Here is a 21,497-nt window from a genome sequence, read left to right as displayed (position 1 = left end):
TCCAGTCGCTCGCCCGCCGCTCCCTGTGGACGTGCGATGCCGTGCCCCTGGCTGCAGCTCACACACTCGCCCTGCCTCGCTCTCTTTCGCAGGCGGCGAGGGGGGGAGAGGCAGAGAGAAACAGAGAGGATGTTTACCATGCTGTGGAGCTGCCTGCTTCCCAGCTTGTCTGCCTCAGACCAGAGAGAGAGAGAGAGAGAGAGAGCGGGCGAGCGAGGGAGACATGGGGGGAGGGAGCACTGCATCTTTCTTTCCTTCCCTCCCTCCCTCCCTCCCTCTTTTTTGCGCCAATTTTCCCTTCCTCCACTCTCGCTTTTATATTTCTTGTCTTCGCCTGCCCTCTAAAGGCCAAAGGGCTTTGCGCTCTGTATGTGTGTGTGTGTGTGTGTGTGTATGTGCATGTACGTGTGTGTGTGTGTGTGGCAACCCCGACTGCATGCGCCCGGTACATCAGGCAGGCTTTTGCTCAGCATGTGAATTCCCTCCCTCTGCTGAAGCTTGAGAGCTCAGGTCTTAGTGGGGTATTTACACACACACACACACACGCACACACACACACACACACACACACACACACACACACAGGATGGTGTAATTACCCTATGCTCTCATGTAATCCCCCAGGTGTTGTATTTATCTCCACTGCAGCATATCTGACACCCAGCGCCAATACCTGGATTCACTTCAGTCACAGTCCCTGCACCAAAACCATTCCCCAGGCTGTGTATGTGTGTGTGTGTGTGTGTGTGTGTGTGTGTGTTACCTTCCAAACAGCACATGGAGCTATTTGCGCGTCTTTTTTTTTATGTTCAAATATGCAGTTTAGCGCCGGATATGACCATTGACATCTGTATTAAGTGCGGCGGCGCCGTGCGCCGGAGCATTAGAGTGCGCTTCATATGCAGTGATGGACAATAAGGAGCAACTGTTTCTCCTGCTCAGCCGGCGAATCGTGCGAAGAGGGGGGGTGGATAGAAAAAACAACCCGCCAGCTGATGTTTAATGGGAATGAAAGTGAGAAAGTCACTCAGGTAAATATGCAAATGTGACAAACTGCAGACGGGCTCGGCGTTTGCTCTCAGGCAGACAGATCTCCGATCACAGCGGCAGACTCGTGAAGGCTTTCAGGAAAGCCGAGCCCAGGGCCGCGCTGCAGGGGCGCCCTCCCCCCCCCACGCCAGTGTCATCCCAGTGACTGCAGCTTGTCTGTCAGCCGGGTTTGACGTGGCGGCAGCGGCGGCGGCGGGGAAAACGCAGCGTCTCGCTCCTGCATGTGTTTATCTCTGCCGCCGTGGAGCGAGCAAACAGCTCCTGTCTGACGCCCGACACCGAGGATTCTGGGACTGAAAGCACCAAAGTTTTTTTATTCTTAACAGTTTCATAGTCATTTGCAAATCCACAGGATGAAGGAAAGAAGGAAGTGTCGCCGCATTCATTTTTGATGAAAAGAGAAGTGTTAAGTAAAAGAAGTAGAACCTTGTCCTCCCTTTTTTCCCCTCTTCTTCTTTTTTTTTTCTGGCCACTTTAGGTTGAAAACACTCCGCTGAGTGCCGGGTTCATGGTTCATGGTGCAGACTCCAGGCCCCTCGCAGAGCAGGACGCTTTGTGAAGGAAGGGGGTTAAAAAAAACAAAAACCTTGGACTTTGAAAGCATCTTTCACAGAGCTCGACCAGAAGGGACAAAGATGAACCCATTTTTTTGGTGTGTGTGTGTGTGTGTGTGTGTGTGTGTGTGTGTGTGTGTGTGTGTGTTTCCACATGGGGTTGTCTAGATGCTTTTTTTGCTCCATTTCTGTGGACCTGAAACTTTGTCGCAGCCGCTCCGACTGGACAAGCCGAACAGTGAGGACAGCTTGTTATAGAAACCCGGTGATTATGACCTGCTGTGAACAACCTCCCTCTCTCACACACTCACTCTCACACACACACACTCTCCCCCCCCCCCCCCCCCCCCCACCTACCTGCCTTTCTCTTGTGGCCACTTTGATCCAATCTGCGCTCCTACGTCCTTGACTGCTGCCCCCGCCGCCTGACCCCTGCATTTGAAATTTCCCCGCTTATGTAAAAGTTTATGTAGATTAATGCCACAATTTATGCAGATTGAGTTTTCGCCACTCAGACTTGAAGCACTAAAAGGTAGATGAGCGCTGACCTTCCCCGCTAACAGCTACGTGAGCTCTCGCCGATTATCTCATAACTGCCGCCCGCCGTGTTGGGCGTGCGGCGGGCTCGGAGATGGAGAGCAATTCCAGCGTCCACAGCTCCATTTTTCAAAGTTTTTCTTTCTTTTTTTGTAACGCAGCGTCATTTAAAACAAGGCTTGTCTTTTTGTCAGAGCGACATCAGGGGGACTCGGTAAGTGTGGTTTATGTCATGATGCAACACACACACACACACACACACACACTCGCAGAGAAATGTCCCTCCCTTTAAAGCATCCTGCAGCCCCACAGTGTCTGTCAAACAGAAACAACTGCCAGCAGCGGTATCAAGCAGCCTTTCAGCTGTCGGCGTGTCACGCCGGGCCTCCACAGAGCCGTAAACTCGCTCACAAGTGGCGGTGGCGGCGGCGTCGCCGAGGTTGAACAGTCAAGTGCCATCAAGTGCGGTTCGCCACAGAAATGGGTCCATCTGAAAGCAAACAAAGGGCTCGCACTTGACTCGACCTGCTCCACGTAGGCTAAATGTGCACGGGGCGCCGCCTGACACGGGGAAAATGGCTTTTCAGGCCGAGCAGAGCGGCACGAGAGCGGAGAGAGAGGAGGCAGTAAATGTCACCATTACAACTTTGCTGGTTTTTGAAAGAGGGGAGGATTTAAAATGAAAAAAAAAGGCAACATTCAGCTGTCATGTTCAGCTGGAAGGTGGTGAAAGGGTGAACTGTATGGAGACACGGGGTTCGCTGGCGTCTCGGCCTCGGGAGACTCGGTGTCCCTGGTGACGGCGAGGAGCTGGGAAATGGGGGACAGAATGGAAAAAAAAATGCGGGGAAAGCAGCGTGTCTATCAGGTCACTAACCCTCGGCGCCTTTTACACAAACGCAGAGTGACCCTGCAGTGGCGGCGCCGAGGCGAGGTGTCAGCTGAGGTTAGAGCTGAACGCTGCGGCTGGCACCGAGGTCCGGCGGGAAAACAGCTGCTCCTTTAAACCTTGCTGCGTGTGTGTGTGTGTGTGTGAGAGAGAGAGAGAGAGAGCTGCTTCCAGCCCGTGTGTGTGTTAGTGTATGTATTTATATATGGCCGTGTCCCGACGTTGACCCATGTCGCGTCTCTTCCGCCTTATTTGATAATGACGCCGGCGCTGACGGCCGCCTGGCTGGATGTGGGTTTCATCTGCTCTGTCCGCTGTTTACATCGCACTCATTAACCTCCGAGCCTCACGGCTGCGCCACCACTCTGAAATATTTAAGATCTCTTCATTTCCTGAAAGTACAGGTGGCTGCTGCCTTCAAGTCACATTAAAATATTGAAGAGATCAGCTGAGTTTAGCTCAGACTTAGGTTTGTTTTTGTTTCCTGTAAGTTCAAAAATGCAAACTGTCACGCACACGATGGGTCACGGTTGTCCCCCCTCTGCTCCTCCTCAGGCTCGGCTCTCCTCCAGCAGCCCAGCGGAGGCGGGCTGCTCCCCCTGGACATGGTCTCCACGCCCGAGGGGAGGGAGGAGCTGCTCCTCAGCGCCCAGGTGGGCGACGCCGCCCTGAGCGAGGCCGCGGAGGCCGTCGCCCTCCCCCTGCTGGAGGCGGCGTCCACGCTGCTCGCCCACCTCATCTTCACCTACCACCGGGAGCGGGGCGTCCCCGGGTCCCCCGGCCTGGCCCAGCGGCTGGTCCGGGCAATGGGGGGCCGGCCCTCCCAGAGGCTGACCGCCGGCTGGACGGACCGGCGGGCCGTCGGGGCGGCGGAGGACGCCGAGACGCTGCTGGAGCTGAGCCGGGGCCGGCACCGGGACCCGGACCGGGACTGGGCGGTGACGGAGCGCGGTGGGGAACACACGGCCTTCCTGATGGAGATCGTGGAGGACCTGAGGTCACGGGGGGAAGCGCTGGCGGCGCTCCTGTGACGGGGGGTCGATGGCGGGGCCAGACTCTCAGAGCCACTGTGGATGTTTACCTGCTAAACAATGTGGCCTTCTGCAGTTAGGTTACAACTGAAAATAATTTATTACTGTTACATCAACACTAGTTCTGGAATGAAGGAAATATCTATTTGTTTATAAATGTTAAAGTGCTTGAGCTTTATATTCTGACTTCAGACTGTCCCTACCTCAGTTTTTAGTTTCCTGGTGTGTTTGTTTTGGAATACTGAAGAAAAGGCGAAATAAATAAAGGTACTTGTTGTGATTCATACACTCCAGACTGTGGTCTCAAAAACTTGGTGACACCGGTCGAGTATTTCATAACAAACAGGCCTGCAGAGGAGGGCCACTCCAGCCCGCCGCTGAATGGTGCTCAGGCAGACAGAGTGCCTTTATGTGGCGGCCGCCGAGGAGAAAGAAACTCCAGCGATCCTGGAAGACGCTGGCGGGCTGAAACAGTGGAGAACGGGCCACTTCAAGCCCAACATTAATAAGAAAAAAAAACTAAGATTGTGGTTGAAATTTTGACATGTGACTGAAACTGCATCGATTCATAAATCAAGTGTCTATTTTCTCTATCTGGTAGAATCAGTAACTTCCAGATGTTTTCTATCCGTACAACCACACAGACACTGTGAAGATGATAAAAAATATTTAATCTGACTCTTCTTTCTTTTTTTTCAAAATAAACAACATAACGTCAGATACATTTCATTTCTCAGATTAGCGATGCACTATATTTTCTTTGGCCCCTCCTGGCCCGGCCTCGGGCCCTGCGGCCGGTCGGGCGGGGGAACGTAGAGACGGGGTCACAGGCAGGCAACGTTGCAGGCGGAGAAAGACGGATCTTAGAAAATGAGGCAGGCATACACCTACTTTACAACATCACCAACAGGCATACTGTAGAAAATACCACCATAAATTAACAGGTACTTAACTATGTACAGTATCATTTAAAAAATAGTCTCATTTCAACCTGGTGCAAATAAAAGTGCTTTTTTTTTTTTTTCTTTTTTCCTCTTTGCAGCTGTCAGTCTGATACATTCCAGTCTAATATATATTTATATCTTCAGTTCTTTCAACAACATACGAAATAAAAACACTTTGGTTTGCTTGAACGTAGAACCAGAACTGATTTTAAAAAGAAGAGATAAATGGATGCAGTATCGCACAATGTCGCCGACGTCTGCTGTAAAATGGCCACAGCATACAGGTGCGTCGCAAAAAAATGGAAAACACGACGGAAACATTCACATTTCCTAAATCTAACAGTGAAACGTTTCATACACATCAACTATCATTAGAATCTTCACAGTATCTTTAAACGAAATAATGGTGTCTTATAAGATCAGACGTCTTAGCTTTTTAATCTAAAGGATATTTTTATCACAGTTAAACTGTTTTCTTACTTTACTGTTTGAGTGTAGCTAAAATGTTTCTATAATATTCTACTTTTTTGAGAAGCACCTGTACAAGTCGTGGGAGTGTTTGTTGTCGAGGACGGAATAATAAGTTCCGGACTGTTCGGGTCTCATTGTGTTTCAAGCGGTTCCCTCAAAACGTGAATAAACAGAAAGGCCCTGCGGAGTGACAGGTCCGAGGCCGTGCGGTAAAACGGAGGGAATGAAGGGATGAGGCGAGGAAAGAGGGGAAGCAGAAGAAGCTGCGGGTTATGGGTGTGTGTGTGTGTCTGTGTGTGTGTGTGGAAGCAGGGATCAATAGGATGAGAGGAGACCTCCTCAAATGTAGCCCGCGCTGTGATCTTTCAAGAGTTGCTCAGCCAGAAGCCCAGGAGACCGCCGCTTCAGACAGGGTCGCAACCCCGCTCACTGACGAATGAGGGAGCCGCAGAGAGAGCAAACGGAGGGAGGCATGATGGGAAGAAGGATCTGAAACAACAAAACGCACACACACGCACACACACACACACACACACACACACACACTCCTTGGTCCCTGACACTCAGGCCTGAGTCCCCTCGGAGCTTCGCCTTGTCACACAATGACTCGTTGCTCATCTAGCATCTCAGCAAACTCTACACCAAATACCAGCTGCTATCTGGTGTAGACAACCACACACACACACACACACACAAAGATACACACACTCGACTGCACCGAGGCATCAGTCTACAGCTGGAGGGGAGATATGACTGCAACACACACCAGCGCCGAGACGAGCAGCGCGTCTTTGATTGCATTAGCGGCGAATGCGCAGACGGCCTCTCCGTTACGCAGCTCGCATGCAGAAGCCTCCCGACTCTGGAACGGCTGATCAAAGTTGAGCTGTGGGGCGCAGGAGGTGGGGCAGATGGAGAGGGCGGCCAGCCCGGGGCACCGCATCACACGGAGCATGTTTGTGTTGGTGTGTGTGTGTGAGTGTGTGTCAGCTTACGTCTGCGTGTGTGTGAGAGGAAGAGAAAGATCCCGCATAGACCGCGTGACGTCTATATTAACGCCGCGACAGCGGGCCCGGTCTGCGGCGCCTCCCGACGCCGAGGAGGCGTCTCGGCGACTGACCGGGGGGGGGGGGGGGGGGGATTTTGACACCGTTTTTCCAAAAGGTTAAACAAGGCTAAAGCTAAATTATCTGCACATTTAGGAGCGATGGAAGGTTTCGGGGTGCCGCGCTTCTTTTCCTGTGGGTGTCGTTTAATGAAACTTATGTAATTACAATCTATTTTCAGAAGTACAGACTCATCGTTCCTCCAAGCCGATACCGCCGAGGTTTGGTTTTGAATAAAAAGCTAATTTGGCCGTCGCGTGAACGCGCAGACAGAGACCACACCACGAGCCGTCAGCCTGTTGGTGCAGATTTATGTTTGTGTAGAGGGACGTATCTGGAGGCTACCGCCATAATTGCTAATCAACTTGGCCGGCTGAGTTAAGTGGAGAGCGTCCAAATGACTGCCAGTGAACATAACATCATTACCACATCCAAGAGGGGAAGAAAACAAAAGATACTTCAGTTCAAAAAAACAATTGGGAACTATAAACATATTACCAAAAACACTTAATAACTACGACATGGGCTTGAAAAAAAAAAACGATATTGCCAACATATTGCAGTGTGATAATGCAGAATGTCAGTGTAAGGCTTGGATTCTGACAAACACAGATGTTTTTTTATATTTGAGAATAAATGCTTCACTCGTTTTGCTTGCGGCGAGCAAGCACACAAAGACCTCGGAGCCGCGGGAGAGACATGGAGAGCGGCTCTCACGGCTGATACGAAGGTCGACCCGTCCAGTTCCTCCACAGAGCCGACTGGTGACAGTCGGGAGGCTTCTCCTCCGCTCTCATACAAGAATCACACTTCAGGAAATGGACTGTACAGCATGAGTAATTAAAGACGGAACGCAAAGTTTAAGAGAAGAAAATAGGAAGTCAGAAAGGAAAAAAAAGAAAGGAAGAAGAAGAAGAAGAAGAAGGGTACGGGCGGTTGAGTGGAGCTGGTCCGAGCCGTCTTCCTCTGCTCCTCGGCGTCCGGTAATAGACCGAGAGGAGAAAAGTGGAGAAGAGAGGAGTTGGTGGGCGGACGGACGCGGTCATCTACCCCGGGTTGTTTTTCTTTCTTTTATTTGGACTGGGATTGGGATCCAGTTTCAGCTCTCGGTACTGCACCTGTTAAAACACACACACATACACACACACACACGCACGCACACACACACACGCACGCACACACACACAACCACCCGGTCAGGTGGAAAGAGCAAAGGATGCTTGAATAGCACAGAGACTCTCCAGAGGCTCCAGTCCAGCTGTGTGGAACAGTGGCCTCGGGGAAGGGATTACACACTGATTACCACACACACACACGTACTGCTCAAAGCACCGCGCACACTCACGCTCTCGGGCACACACACACACATACACAACACGCATACTTCCACAGATGTGCAACAGTGGCCTGAGGGATGGGATCACACAAACAAACAAAGAACAGGGCAAGGGCTCATGGGAAAGCTTGGAGAGACAACAGAGTCATCTCGGCATCGCAAGATGGTGAGTGGAGAAAGGGCAGAAACATGGGAAGGAGGCGGAAGGTGGAGAAAGGCTTAACCCTTTCCCGGCTGGAGCTGCGGCTCCAGCTGTTACTGGATCAGCAGCACACGACTGATTACATGGAGCCCAACACACACTGGCTTTAAGCAGTAAAAACCACAAAACTCCAGTTAGAAGGGTGCTTTGAAACACAGCAGTGTCGTGGCCAAACTTTAAAACAATCCTAAAGTTTCATTTAAAACTCTGTTCAGCTTTAATGCTAAACACTGCATCATTAAGTACCAATGTGAACTAATTGATTTTAGATTACAAGCAAATGTTTTCATTTATTAAAAATCAAGAAAACAATGATGATTTTTTCTCTCTCTCTTCTTGTAACTGCATTTTGAATCGGCTAAATTTAAAATCTGGGTTTAAAATCTGGAAAGGCCACGCAAGACAGTAAAAATAGTCAATTAATTTCTTAAATTATTAACTTCATTCTTAAATATAGTTTGGTTTTCTTTCAATTATTTGTCTGACTTGGCGCGTTAAAATACAATTAGATTCTGATCTTTTTTTTTTTTTTCACTTAAAAGGTGAGCAACCTCCGGTGAGCCGTCTCGCCCATTTTCTCCTCCTCGAGGTCGGCTGAGCCGCAGATCAGCTGTCTGCCAATGCAGAACTTTCCCTCTTCTCAATAATGAGAGGACACGACGAGTGACCTCTGCCTGATGGGGTTCCTGTTTCCACACCGAGCTCTCTGGTCCTGCACACATCTCCTGTCAGCTGCTGGCTGCAGGACCGCAGCAGCAATCTGGACTCTTCTATAAGTACCTCAGACAACTTGAAGGAGTTCGGCAACATTTAAAAAAAAAAGAAGAAGAAGAAGAAGTAGAGGGCTTAAAATCACTGTCTCATTTTCACTTCAGAAAGATTCTTCATAAGTCTGATGAAGCAAAAAAGTCTAAAACTTAACACTTTTGTGTACTCGTGAAAACAAAAAGCTAAGCAATCTACTTAATCATCTCATGTTTATTTACGTCACACTACTGCGTCACTGTAAACCGAGCATCCCCTCATTATTCTAATTTGTCCTTTCAGAAGCCGTTGGGTCTGATCATCGGGAGGCTGCCACTTATTCCTCCCCGACAGGAGCGGATTTCCACTTGACGTGACGCTCTGCAGAGACGGCGCGCAGATCTTAGCGAGGAACCGTTCCTGCCTAGTGATGGACACTCAGACGCAACAGCATCACAGTGGCTGTGCGTCAACAGCCGCAGACTGTCATGGCAGTCTCTCACTTTTAAATGTGTGTGTGTGTGTGTACACACACACACACAAATACAGTTGCTAGCTTAGACAGATTCAAGACACTGACAAGCAGTAGCCACTGAATCAGAATACTAATGGGGGTAAAAAAAAAAAAAAAGAAAAAAGCTAGACAGTCGCAGCACCAAAGAGCGGGTATCGTCAGTGAATTCCCTCCTAAGTTGACGCACTATAGGCTACTCTGCCTGTCTGACTGACTGACACTCCCTCTGATTCTGGAGGCAGACAACAAACTGACATCAATATGGTTTCTCTGTTCCGTCTCGTGGCGGGTCTGTCTGCGGTGGACGGGAACAGGAGCGTCTCTCCGCTCCGGCTGGGAACGAGCCGTCATCAGACGCTTCCTACTGGTTCCCACTGCCGCTCCGGCGGAGCCTTCCAGTCCGCTGAGCGCGAGTCTGAGCGGCGAGTGAGAGAGACGTGTGCGGGTTTGTGCCGGAAAAAATAAAAAACACTGCCGGGCCCAGTGATGGTGACGTGCGCGCGTGTGCGTGCTCCAACACATAGATGCCACCTCGGTGTCATTAAAATCCCATAAACACACACACACACACACACACATAGACACACACAGTGGGGTATTTCCCTTCCGCTGTCTCACAGTGGTGGTCACCAATGTCCCGTTAAGGTGCTTACAGAGTGGTTAGGCCAGCATGTGTTGCTCTCTACGCCTCACTAGGCAGCCAGACTGCACTGATTCAGATCTGGATATTCCTCGCTGTCCACCAGGCAAACTAACATCCGACCAAACAGCTGTACAAATACGCGCGTGCTGAAATCGGCGAGGAAGAGGAGGGTCGGAGACGATCCAAAAAAGCAAAGGAGGGAGCGATCCAGGTGGAGGAAGAGAAAGAATGATGGGAAGTACGACAAAGACGGGGACAGAAATAGACAAAAGATGAAGGGAGCGAGGGCAGAGAGCGAGATAAACCAACAAAGGAAACAGGAGGAAAAACAATGAGAGCGAAGAGGAGACTGGGTGAGACGGAGGGAGATCTGTGGACACTCGGGCGATGACAGATACTGCTCTCATGTGGGTGCGGATCCTTTTATAGCCCTGCCAACTAAAGCAGACAACGGAACAAAATCCCCGGGGATGGAGAGGGTTTATATGGCCCCATCTGTGTGTACCTGTGTGTGTGTGTGGATATGTGTGTGTGCAATGGTAGTTTTTTTGGGGGGGGACTGTGAAAGCTCTGGCACGATGCCCACGTGACCACGATCAATGGCTTGAGTAGATAAACAAGTGAGTTAATTTTAATTTACTTCACGGAATAAATGCGCTTCTTCATGTAAAGCATCTTCAGATGGACATATATCTGGAAGCTGCAACAAAATCCAGCTTTATTAAAGTGTTTCTCCACATCGAGCTCCTCTCACTGTTTACTGTGCACGTTTAACAAGACGGCATGAATTCAAAAGTAGGACAGGTATTGCGCGGGATCACTGGATGTTACTGGTCCCATTATACGGCCAAACGCCTACAGCAGCATTCAAAAAAAAAAAAAGGAGTAAGGCAATTTAATTCTGCACGTTGACGTTCCTGTCCAAACAAAACTCTTTGTGAGCACAAACAAAGAAAAGTTTGCTTGTCAGTAGAAAGTACAGTTTTGTTTCTCATGAAGAGCAGCGGAGGGGATAAACAAAAAAAAAAGAAAAGGGTGCGAGAAAAAACAAGATTTCAATCAAACGCGAGCTTTCCCTGTGAAGAGCTGCCAGCCGCCGGGGAGACGGGCTGGAGCGTCACAGGTTCAATTCCACCTCGCAGGTGACAGGTCTACCTGATGACACACACGGGGCTCACCTCCACTAATCACACACACACACACACACACACGCGCATATATACACACAAAGGCAAAGCAGACAACGGGAGCTAGTTAAAGTCACAAACAGAAGAAAAGGCAGAGGAGGCGAGGAGAAAGTGGGACGTTAGCAAATAAAAGAAGCCGGAATTGGGTGAAAGTAAAAAGTGTGGTAATGCAGCGAGGCGCGCGAGCAATTTGGTACACGAGCGGGGCGCTTAAAGGGAACATCGACAGGAGAAGCAGTGGGTAAAGACCCGGCGCTGCTCAAAGGCTGCTCCACCCTCGCTCCTCTCCGCTCCCAAATGTTGACAGTACAAGTGCAAAACAGGCTTTGAAGTGTGCTGAGCTGAAGGGGTGCCGTGTACCGAGCATCGTGCTTCGTTTAACGGCGTTACCCACGAAGCATCCCGGGACCTGCTCCTCTCTCACGCTCCCTCTCCCTCTCTCTCTCCCTCCCTCTCAACCTTTGTCAACATTTTGATGATTCAAATGTGGGCAGACAGATGAAGCAAAAACCCAAGGTGTGTCAAAGTCAGCACAAAAAAACAAAAAAAAAAAAAAAAACCCAGGAAAAATTGGTGTGTAAATAAATGAGTTCAAAAAACGGGAGCAAGAGAGCTCCGTTTTAATGACACTGTGTTATTCTCCTCTCCAGCCCTGTTGCGGTGAGCGTAGGTTTCATCTCCTGTGACACTTAATGGAGCATAAGGGTTATTAAATATTTCCAGGGGAACACTGTTGTGTGCAGTTCAGACGCGTCAAAAATACAGCGCTTGCATCTATTGTGTTGAAAGGAACGACGTGGCAAGGTGGCATAAGTCATCCTGTTTTGTTTTTTTTTCCCCACTTTTTTTAAATAATTTAAAAGATAAAAAGTTTTACTTATGATACCTTCTGTTCCAAAACACACAGTGACAAGTGAATAATTGTCGCGCTGGCAGTAAATTGTTTAAATTTGGCACCGAAGTGTAGAAGGGCAAAGAGAAGGTGACTAAGACCTCTGCTACATGTGAGTGATGACATCTGGCAGCGTTTCAACCTGTAACTACCCTGCCTTTGCCCCTATATGTCCGGCGAGGCTTCTTCCCCAACATAAATGTTGCCTAAAAATATTAACCCGACTCCCCGCTGTTCATTAGGCGCTAAATTGGAATTCATGCTTATTTTTGTATTGGGGATTTGAACCACCTCCTTTACGCCGATCATAAAGGGCCACTTGGCATGCTAATTGCCTTGAACCTACTTATGCACTCCCTCGCTCACATGGCTAATGGCGTCGTAAAACATACTGGTGCACTGACACCTCCCAAACGCCAGGTAGGGAATACTTAGCGCCATGAAGGTGCTCGGTTTGGCCTCGTTTAAGAGGACATGAAGGATTTCTTGATAATGACCATAAAGACAGCCTGCGCTGGTAAAAGATCCCGACCAGATACGAGGAACTCCGACTCGGCGACTCTGTCAGGCACACGTGCAGCACTCGCCATGCCAGGCTTTAAGATGTCTGCTCACAGGGGGAGATAATGATTTAAGTAAACTGTTCAGGTGGTAAAAAAAAAAAAGAAAAGGAAAAAAAGGGGGCTGCAGCTTCCACGCTCCACTGGGGATTGGCTTTAAAAAGGTGTTTGGCAGTGGCGTTAGGGGCCCGGCAGCAGTGTTTTGAGGGGTTTAATTTACAAAACGGCAACACCTTTCGTTAGCTGTACAACTTGATGAGGAATGACTGTTCTCACAAAGGATTATGTAAGCAAACCCGATGAGGAGAAATGAAAAGTAATGAAAAGCAGAGTTCAGAAGCTGGTCCTTGGCTGCCGGGCTGCCGGGCTGCAGCGCGGCGATGTACGTTTTGATGGACTGTGGCCCAGCGTGGCTGCCCTTTGTATATAAAGTCATTAGAACCTCATCAGTTCTGGCTGCACTGAAGCACCTTCAAATGATGCGGAACAGCACACGGAAACACCCCAACCCACCTCACATGCCCTACTGCTGCGAGACAGCGACTCTGTGTGTGTGAGTGTGTGTGTGTGTGTGTGTGTGTGTGAGAGAGGTCACACTGGGGCCCGGAAATAGCACTTCATTAGTCATCCAGGGTGTCAGGCATAGTGGGCCCCTGCACCAGTGCCAGTGGGTGCCACAGACACGTGCCTGAGAGGGAACGCTCCGTTTGGACCCCGGCACCTTTCTGGATCCTCCGAGAGCCTCGGGGGGATGAATTCCCATGGACGTCTTTGACCCAGTGAGGCCGGGGGGGGGTTGGGGGGGGCGGCAGGCAATGAGGTGAACGAGCCACCGGAGGCAGCAGCGGGACGCACCGCAGTGCAGGACGTTCTGATCTGTTTTTTAGCCGATGACTGTGGAGCAGAATGTCAGCTCAAAAAGCTGACCTCTGAATTCAGTGGGAAGGTAATCAGCACATGTCTGCAATGCTATGCGAACAATCCAGCCTCCGCAGGCCATTCCCAACAATTAATTACCTCTATTTTACTTTCTGTCTTCAGTCACTTTTAATTTTTCCTTTTTAACCTTTCCTCCGTTGTATCTACGCAGGCCTGTGTCTGTTCTTTCACCCGCACCCCGTGAGCCTTCAAACTTCATTGTCAAATCTGGCAACAATTACACACCGACAGCTGCAGCAATAACTGTAACTGTAGCACTTACAGTGTTACTTATACAGTAGGCACGGCTCTAACGCCAGCATGGGCACCAGACCAGAGCAGCATGTCTGCCCCCTCTTCCCTCGCCAGCAGGCCCTCATTAGGAGCCTTGTAAAGGCCTCATACCTGCCGGGCCCGGGCCCCTTCACCACTCCGCTCCCCCAGGCTCCAGGTGTGTAAGGTGGCTGCACTTCACCGGAGGGGACAGCTTGGGCTCATTTAAATCGATGGCTACTTGCCCTGCGCCTGCTGCTGCAGCAGGCCCCTGTAAACCACAGAACTGTAAAACTGCACGGGGGCCGAACGGAGGAGGACACGGGGGGCTGTCAGGGGTGTGCAGGGGAGCAAGGATTATGACCCTGTAAAGATGAAAGGGGTTGTGGGCAAAAAGCGATCAAAGAGGAAGTGTGTCAGCACTGATGTGGTGGGGGATTGGTCGTATCAGAGGCCCCGGGTCATTCAGCCCCGGCTTGCATTTGCGTATATCTGCGTTCGTGTGTGTGTGTAAGTGTGTGTTGAACTGAGCTCAGCAGGGCTTAACGGCCACAGTGGACACCACCGGTGCTGGATAACACAGCAACTTTCCACCGCTGCTTAATTGCATTTTAAACTGCAGTTTGTCCTGGGTATCGCAGCATGCTGCAGATGACGTACAGACACACATAAACACACACACACGCACGCACATATGCAAACAAAGCGATATCGTACCTAAGCAAGCATCTGTAGTCTTCAGCCACAAAGTTAATCTGATCTCACGGTTAATGTAAAAGCAAAACCGCATGGGGCTGGTTAACTGCCTATTTACGCTTTGTTCCAATTACTAGCATAACTGGGAAACAACAGCTAACTGTAATTGTGTGTGAGTGTACGTGGATGGAGTCAATCAGCCTAGTTATATGCTGGGCACTAAACTCACTTAACCTTGTTATCTTACTGCACAGCTCCAGCCATGTATGTGGAAATTGAATTAGCCGAGGAAGCTATTAATAGGAAAACACAGAAACAGCTTTGAAATTAAATTAGACGTCTGCATGGCTGAAACAATGGATAGTCGGTTCACCCCGCATACAAGTGAAGCAGCCAGTGAAAAGACGGGACAAGAGGGACGAAAAAGACAGAAACACAGCTGGAGATGGAGATTTTAAAAGATGAGCTTTAGAAGTGAGAGTTGTGATGCTAAAAAGACATAAAAGATGTAAAGTTCACCCACCACTTGCACGTCTGAGGGCACTCTGGACAGGAAGTCCAGCAGCTCGTTGTTATCAATGGTGTAAGGGTCTCGTAGCTTCTTGGTGAATTTATTCACACCTTTACAGAGAAAAACAGAGAGAAAGTAGTTTAAAAAAAGGGGGAAAGAAACGCTTAAAGGTGAACTACTTAAAGGCTGTATTTTTTTTTACGCCCTCTGTAGCTGACCGTTTTTTCACCATTAAAATAAAAGAAGCAGTGAGCAAAACAGAAGCCGAACTGCGGCGCTATGAAATTGCATAGATGCCATCTGTATTCACATTTAATTACATATTGCTCCACACATTAGCTCACCCCAGGCCAACACTATATATCGAAGAGGGATGAAATAGATGATGATGGTGGATACTCCGAGGGCAACAATGGCAAGCCAGCTTAAAAAAGGCACGGTCCAGTTAAATGTGCTGCAAAGAGAGGGGGAAAAAAAAAGGTATTGGATATTAAGTAAGACAACAAAGCTTCGGAGTGTAAAACATACTGAGAGATAACAAACCACCAGTTAATATTTTTGATAGGCCGGCAGGCTAGAAGGATCGATAAAGCAACACAATTTATACAATCAAATCTGTAAAATTGCATTGAATTTTACTGAATCACAAGTTAAAGTTGAATGTTAAATGTTTTAGATATGAGAAAAGAAATTCAGCTTTCAATTAAAAGAATACACTGAGCCCTTCTCTTCCTTTTGACGCATTCAGAATATGTTTGATTAAGGCTGCCTGCAGACGCAGTATGAGCATGCAGTCAGTGACTGGCTCTGTGTTTGGGTGCATATGCAGCAGTGTGTTTAATCGACTATGTAGACTGATTCGGGAGGTTGTGCAGGGTTAAGTGAGATGTGATGGACATAAAGACAGGCAGCCTTTTCTGTTTCGGGTCTCAGGGTTGGGTGTCATGCTGGCGGTGTTTCCTGAGAGCAGCACTGAGTTACACTCAGTTAGGCTGGCAAGTGGAAGCGGGCCAGCCTGGCACAGCCGGAAAGAACAACAAAAAAACAACACTAGTACGTGCAGAGCGGAGCAGAGCGGGCCAAATGCCGAGGAGCAGGCTTACGACTCACTTCTTTATCCTCTCGCCATAGGAGGCCACTTCATCCAGTGCATTCTGCACGCTGATGCACACGTCCTGAATGGCATAAAGCTTGTTCATGAAGCCCTTTCTCTCTGAGTCCTGCAAGAGGACAGATAGAGATGTATGCAGGAGGGGGGGGGGATGAGGAAGGAAGAGATGCAGAGTGAGGGGAGGAAAGAGAAAGAGGAGAGAGAGAAGACAGAGGCTGGGCACAGGCATCTCAGCGAAGACAATACATTTTAAATAGCGTCAAAGATCTGGAGTGGGAAGCCAAATCACCGGATATCCTGCATGAAGTGATGGAGCGCTTTCACTGCAAGCAGTAATAGAGATATAAAGTTGGCAGAACAAATCAAAATGTTTTCCTCCTAACAAATGCTCACACAGGAAAATTTGAATATGTGAATAGAAAGGGAGAATTAAACTGAAAGCCGAATGGATGAATCAATCTTTGGGCTCGCTCGCTCGCTCTCCCCCCTCTCTCTCCGCTGCTGCTGCCAAGACGGCGAGGAAGACTGGGCAGAGCCCCCTTTTGTTCTGCTGGCTGGCACACTGTGATGATGTCACCAGCCGTGACAACATTATCAACCTTATTAACGCCGTCACCCACCATGAAGAGTTCAGAATATTGTCAGGGTTCCGGGGGGGGGGGCGGGCGGGGGGCGGGGGAAGAAACCGCAAACCAGGCAAGGGACGTTTAAGCCTACAAAACCAGCCCCTCTCCGCGAAACAAAGTGAAGAGTTTCAGAAGTCATGCAACAGTCAACGAGCTGCCTGCTGACTGGCAGGCAGGGGGAGGACGGGTCTGGACAGAACGAGGTGACAGAGAGCGGTCTAAAGCCATCGGCTGAGTGAGGACATCAACACGCAGACTTGGTTGTGGCTAGATGTGATCGGAGGGCATGCTCGGGAAACTGGAAGAGATATCGAAGAGAGAATCGCTTATGTAATCATGGCTGGTCAGTTTATGACATGAAAAGAGCACGAGAATTCAATCGAGTTGGCAAAGATTATTACGTCAAAGCAGTTCAAACAATTCTACCTGAGGAACCTGTCGGTTTACTGCAAAATAGAAAATCAGTTACAGGTTTAAATAAAACTTTATCGCGACTCAGCTACAGGAGTATAACCACAAATGACTAACAAGCATTTCCCTTTTACTGAAGAAAAAAAATGTCTGTGTTATCAACTAAGGTGGATGGACAAAGTTAGACAGGATAAGTAAAACTCTGTAATTTCAAACATCAAACTCAAAGAAGACAGTAAAGCAGTCAAAGATATAAAACGTTCGGGACCTCAGAGGCCTTCACCACATTTCGCTCCTTGAGGCCACCCAACCCCCCCACCTCGCCACACCGCCTCCCACTGAGACCCAAACTGCCCCCAAACCCACCCTCTTCTTTCTGCTCCGCATCCAGGATCAGATAATGTGAAAAATGAACCATGGAGCAGTCGGGGAGACCACATGGCCTCCCCAGCAAAACCACACAAGACAAATAGATATAATTAGACAGCGACTCTGGGTTATTTTTCTTTGCAAATATTTTACAAGACTCCCTTTCTTTTCTCCTCCCAGTCTCCTCCTCTTTTCAGTTCGCTCCTAGGAGTCCATCTGTTTTCCATTGCTCGCTCAAACAAATCTCGGAACGCAGTGTCTTTTGTGCTGGGCTTGGTAAGGCCGAGTCGAGCCGGGCTGGGCCGGGTCAGGACATTTTATTTTCGAACCCGGACTCAGGGGAGACTGTTTGAGGGCCGCGGGAGTGGTGTGAGAGAGCGGGCGGGGGTGGAGAGGATAAGTCGGAGGTCACTGGAGTATAAACCATTGCCACATGCCCTTCGGACTGCAGTCTGACTCCTATTTCCTGTCTTCAAACACGGCTCGTGGAGGCGGGAGGTAGCAATAACACAGAGGGCCACGGAGAACCTTGTTTTCCCAGCTTCCCTGCACACTGCGCACATATGGAGTCAGGCAACCTGTTCTTATAATGGACGCACACACGCACGCATGCACGCACGCACACTAGAGCCATTAGATAAGGTTGGTCTGCACACCTGGTCTTGCTGTGGGACTCTACAAACAATACTATATCACAACACAAGACGATAAGCGCCCTTGACTACTAAAAGTAGTCTTTTTGCATGGAGCAAATTATCTGAAATCACAATATCATCACAGAACAAGTAAAGAAAGGAAAGAAGCGTAGGTTATTGAAGCCAAGGTTAAAGGAAACTTTCTCTTGAATGAAATATTGAGCAGAATATATCGGTTTTGTTGCAGTGAGGCGCCTACGATTAACACATTCTTAACAGTGGATCTATGTAACAGAATTCAGCTTTGTCATAGTCTTAGTGGTTATGGAAGAATGCATGGTTGAATCACTGGCTCGCATGTGTACAAGTAATGACGACTTGGGTTTTCCCGTCTTGACGAACTTGTAGTTTCACTCAGGAGGGGTCTTTACAGGGGTCCCAGGGCCTGTATTTCCATCTGTCTCTTCCTGTCTTTCAGGGAACCTAAGTGGGTTTGTTTTTGAAGACCTGAAGGCATGGCTAATAAAAATGAAATCCGTGCGGCCTCTTGCTTTAACTTGGCTACAGATGCAAAGCATGTTAATGCTCAAAGCATGCTACAAATCCAGGCACCTCTGACAACACTGTTCTGATGGATGAAACTTCATGGCTTGAATCATTCAAACAGACGGGGTAATAAGCCTGCCTAATGTGTTCAGCATCACAAATGTTAATAAAGTGCAACCGTAGGTTCATCTGTGATGTGTTACACTGACACATTTCAGTAACTGTCAGTTCAATCTGTTCGGGCCGTTGAATGATTAAATGCTCCGACTTTACAATTTCATCAGCTCTAGAACAGCCGTGAATCTGTGCGGATGTGTGCACTTCTCCCAGGAGCACCTACCTCGCATGCAGTTTAGAAGTTTAGAATGAAGGCAAAATATATGCAAGAAAATCCAAACACTACAGCACGATGTATCACTCTCTGTTGTCATTTAAACAGATATAGGATAAAAGACAATAATTACTTTTTAATGTGTTTCATGCCCGTGACCATCAGTACTCTGTTAATGCAGAAAATCATTAAAAAGCATTGCCAGTATTCACACTTCAGAGTATCTCACACACAAACCAGGGGATCTTGAGGCGTTTACACTTCCCTAATTATCATTCTCAAACACTCAGAAAAAAAATCCTTTATACGATAATGTACCCTATAGAGGAAGGCCAGAGCCTCTCACGCTGTGATGTAAGTTCACGCTGAAGTTAACAGAGCCGCACTGCGCTGTGTATCCAGTCAAACGAAATGAAATGTTTCTCTGTGCAGATGACATTCTTTGACATCAATTAACTCCCATCGGGTTGGTTGTGGAAATATTTAGTGTTGTTGTGTCCTTTGTTGGCTGAGAGTTGCATGTTTTAATTGCATGTGTGCCCTTTAAAAGCAATAAATCCATCTTCTCTGGTTATGTCCAAAGTTTGCATCATTGTTTGAAGGTGCAGAGTGTGATATGAAACCACAGCCGAACACCCATCGGTCTGGTGGTGGGGAGGCTCGTTAAAGTGATGCCAGTTGTTTGCGTGCGCGAAGGAAAAAAAATAACCCTCAGTGATACCACAGAGAGCCCAGGGACACACACTCACACTCACACACACACACACACACACACACACACACAGATAGAAAGAAACAGCCAAGTCAGGCTAACCACATTGCACTTGGTGGTAAATTGTGGTAAACAAATGTGGTAAACTCGCTGAAACACTTGATTAAATATTTAACAAAGGAAAGATGCACTGTGCCTCTGTGAACGTGTCTGCTCCACTTCTCTTTTCGAGAGCCCACCGTGGCAAAGTACATCTATGTATATGCAAAAGTGCAAAGCGAGCAGCTGTAAACTTTGCAAAGACAGTTTGTTCTTCACTGACCCAAGGCCTAGAGCTAAACAAGAGAGGGGTCACTGAGGACTTAGCCTATTATGATGGACTCAAATATCTGTCCTATATCTACTGGGTGGAGGGGAAAGAGCCATTTGCGGCTATTTTAACCTCCGATCAGCCTGTTCTCCCAGCTGACTTCCACTATAAAAAAAAGAAGAAGAAAATAAACCCAACAGTTATAATGTAGCAGAATATGTCCGATCACACAACGAAATGAGTCTGAACCACAAGTGGCTGCTGCTCATTGCTGCTGTGCTAAAACTGCACCTGTTTTTCTTTGTTTTTCTTTTTTGCCTGCCTCACACTGGCAGCACAGTAAAAATTGAAATGTCATATAAAACGTGACAGGATGCTAATATGTGGCTCCCAGAGGGCATCTGAAACTGTTCTTGTTGATTTTGTAACTGCTGCGAGTCGGTATCCCTCCCATTTCCAACCCTGTGGAAAGATGGGAGGGAAAGGAACACCGACAAGCTGAGTGATGCTGTCGGGGCGACAAAAATTACGTTTCCAGATCCCTTACAACACTGAGGGATGGCACAATTAATATGATTAGCATCAACTGTATCCTACAACTGCATGGATGGCCATGTCTTTAAAAAAAAAAAAAGAAACAATTATAAAAGAAAGGGAAGGTTTAGTTACATAGCCTCTGCTACAGTACGTTCAGTCATGTTGGTGGTACAGCTGGATATTTTCTCAGGTCGTACACACTATGAAAAGTTTGAAAACCACCCTGCCAGCCATTTGAATGATTCCAGGAAACAATTCTAATCATTGCATTCACACTCAATACCCACTAGTTGAGGAGTGCAGGAGCCTCCCTCAAACAAAACAGGATAAAAAGCAGATTTTCCCCATTGGACTGGAAGCTCAGATGGAGAGAGAACATGCAAACTCCAATCAGTAAGAACAGCATTTTAAGGCCTCATTCATCATGGAGGAGAGTATGACAGTTCATTCCCACCCAGGAGGAGTCAAATTCCACATTTACACAAAATGAAAATTCCTGGAATGGCTTCGTAAAATACTGTATTTTCTATTTTTACTTTTTTCTCCGGTACTTTTAAAATAACAAATTCATAAGCAGGACATTTTTGGCGGCACACCAAATGCAGTATTGAGCGCTTTCTATCTCTTATGTTCTCCGTTTAAATAGTTCAGCTCAAGCACTGATGTTTTATTGGTGTCGATTCCAAGTATTTCCAACTCCGCTGGGAAGCGGGGAGTCACAGTTTCTACCAACTGGGAGTTAAGAGAGGTCCCCCGGGATTAAAAAAAAAAAGGAAACTCGGGGACCCAGTGGCCTAGAAGAACATCTCCCTTCTGTCATGAAATGACAACAAGACAAGACAAAGACCCTG

General features: G+C 48.2%; 2 protein-coding genes across 3 annotated transcripts in view; one reads left to right on the top strand and one right to left on the bottom strand.

The window, feature by feature from the left end:
* slf1 (SMC5/6 complex localization factor 1) overlaps window positions 1–4,070 on the top strand; it is a 27,830-nt gene extending 23,760 nt beyond the window's left edge. Inside the window, exon 18 of the mRNA XM_030105453.1 lies at window positions 3,586–4,070. Within this exon, the coding sequence (XP_029961313.1) occupies window positions 3,586–4,061 (476 nt within the window). The 3' untranslated portion in view covers window positions 4,062–4,070. The remainder of the gene's footprint in view (window positions 1–3,585) is intronic.
* A 3,161-nt stretch (window positions 4,071–7,231) lies between these two features.
* mctp1a (multiple C2 domains, transmembrane 1a) overlaps window positions 7,232–21,497 on the bottom strand; it is a 132,222-nt gene continuing 117,956 nt past the window's right edge. Inside the window, exons 19-22 of one of the 2 annotated variants that reach the window (XM_030105451.1) lie at window positions 16,169–16,278; window positions 15,403–15,512; window positions 15,071–15,168; window positions 7,232–7,700 (exon numbers count right to left, since the gene is read on the bottom strand). In XM_030105451.1, coding sequence (XP_029961311.1) covers window positions 7,629–7,700; window positions 15,071–15,168; window positions 15,403–15,512; window positions 16,169–16,278 — 390 coding nt within the window. In that variant the 3' untranslated portion in view covers window positions 7,232–7,628. The remainder of the gene's footprint in view (window positions 7,701–15,070; window positions 15,169–15,402; window positions 15,513–16,168; window positions 16,279–21,497) is intronic. The other variant, XM_030105452.1, reaches the window with a different exon arrangement.

The sequence above is a fragment of the Salarias fasciatus genome, chromosome 12 (genome assembly GCF_902148845.1).
Source record: "Salarias fasciatus chromosome 12, fSalaFa1.1, whole genome shotgun sequence".
NCBI lineage: Eukaryota > Metazoa > Chordata > Actinopteri > Blenniiformes > Blenniidae > Salarias > Salarias fasciatus.
The sequence above is the reverse complement of the archived record's forward strand: the minus strand, read 5'-3'. Positions and strand labels throughout refer to the sequence as shown.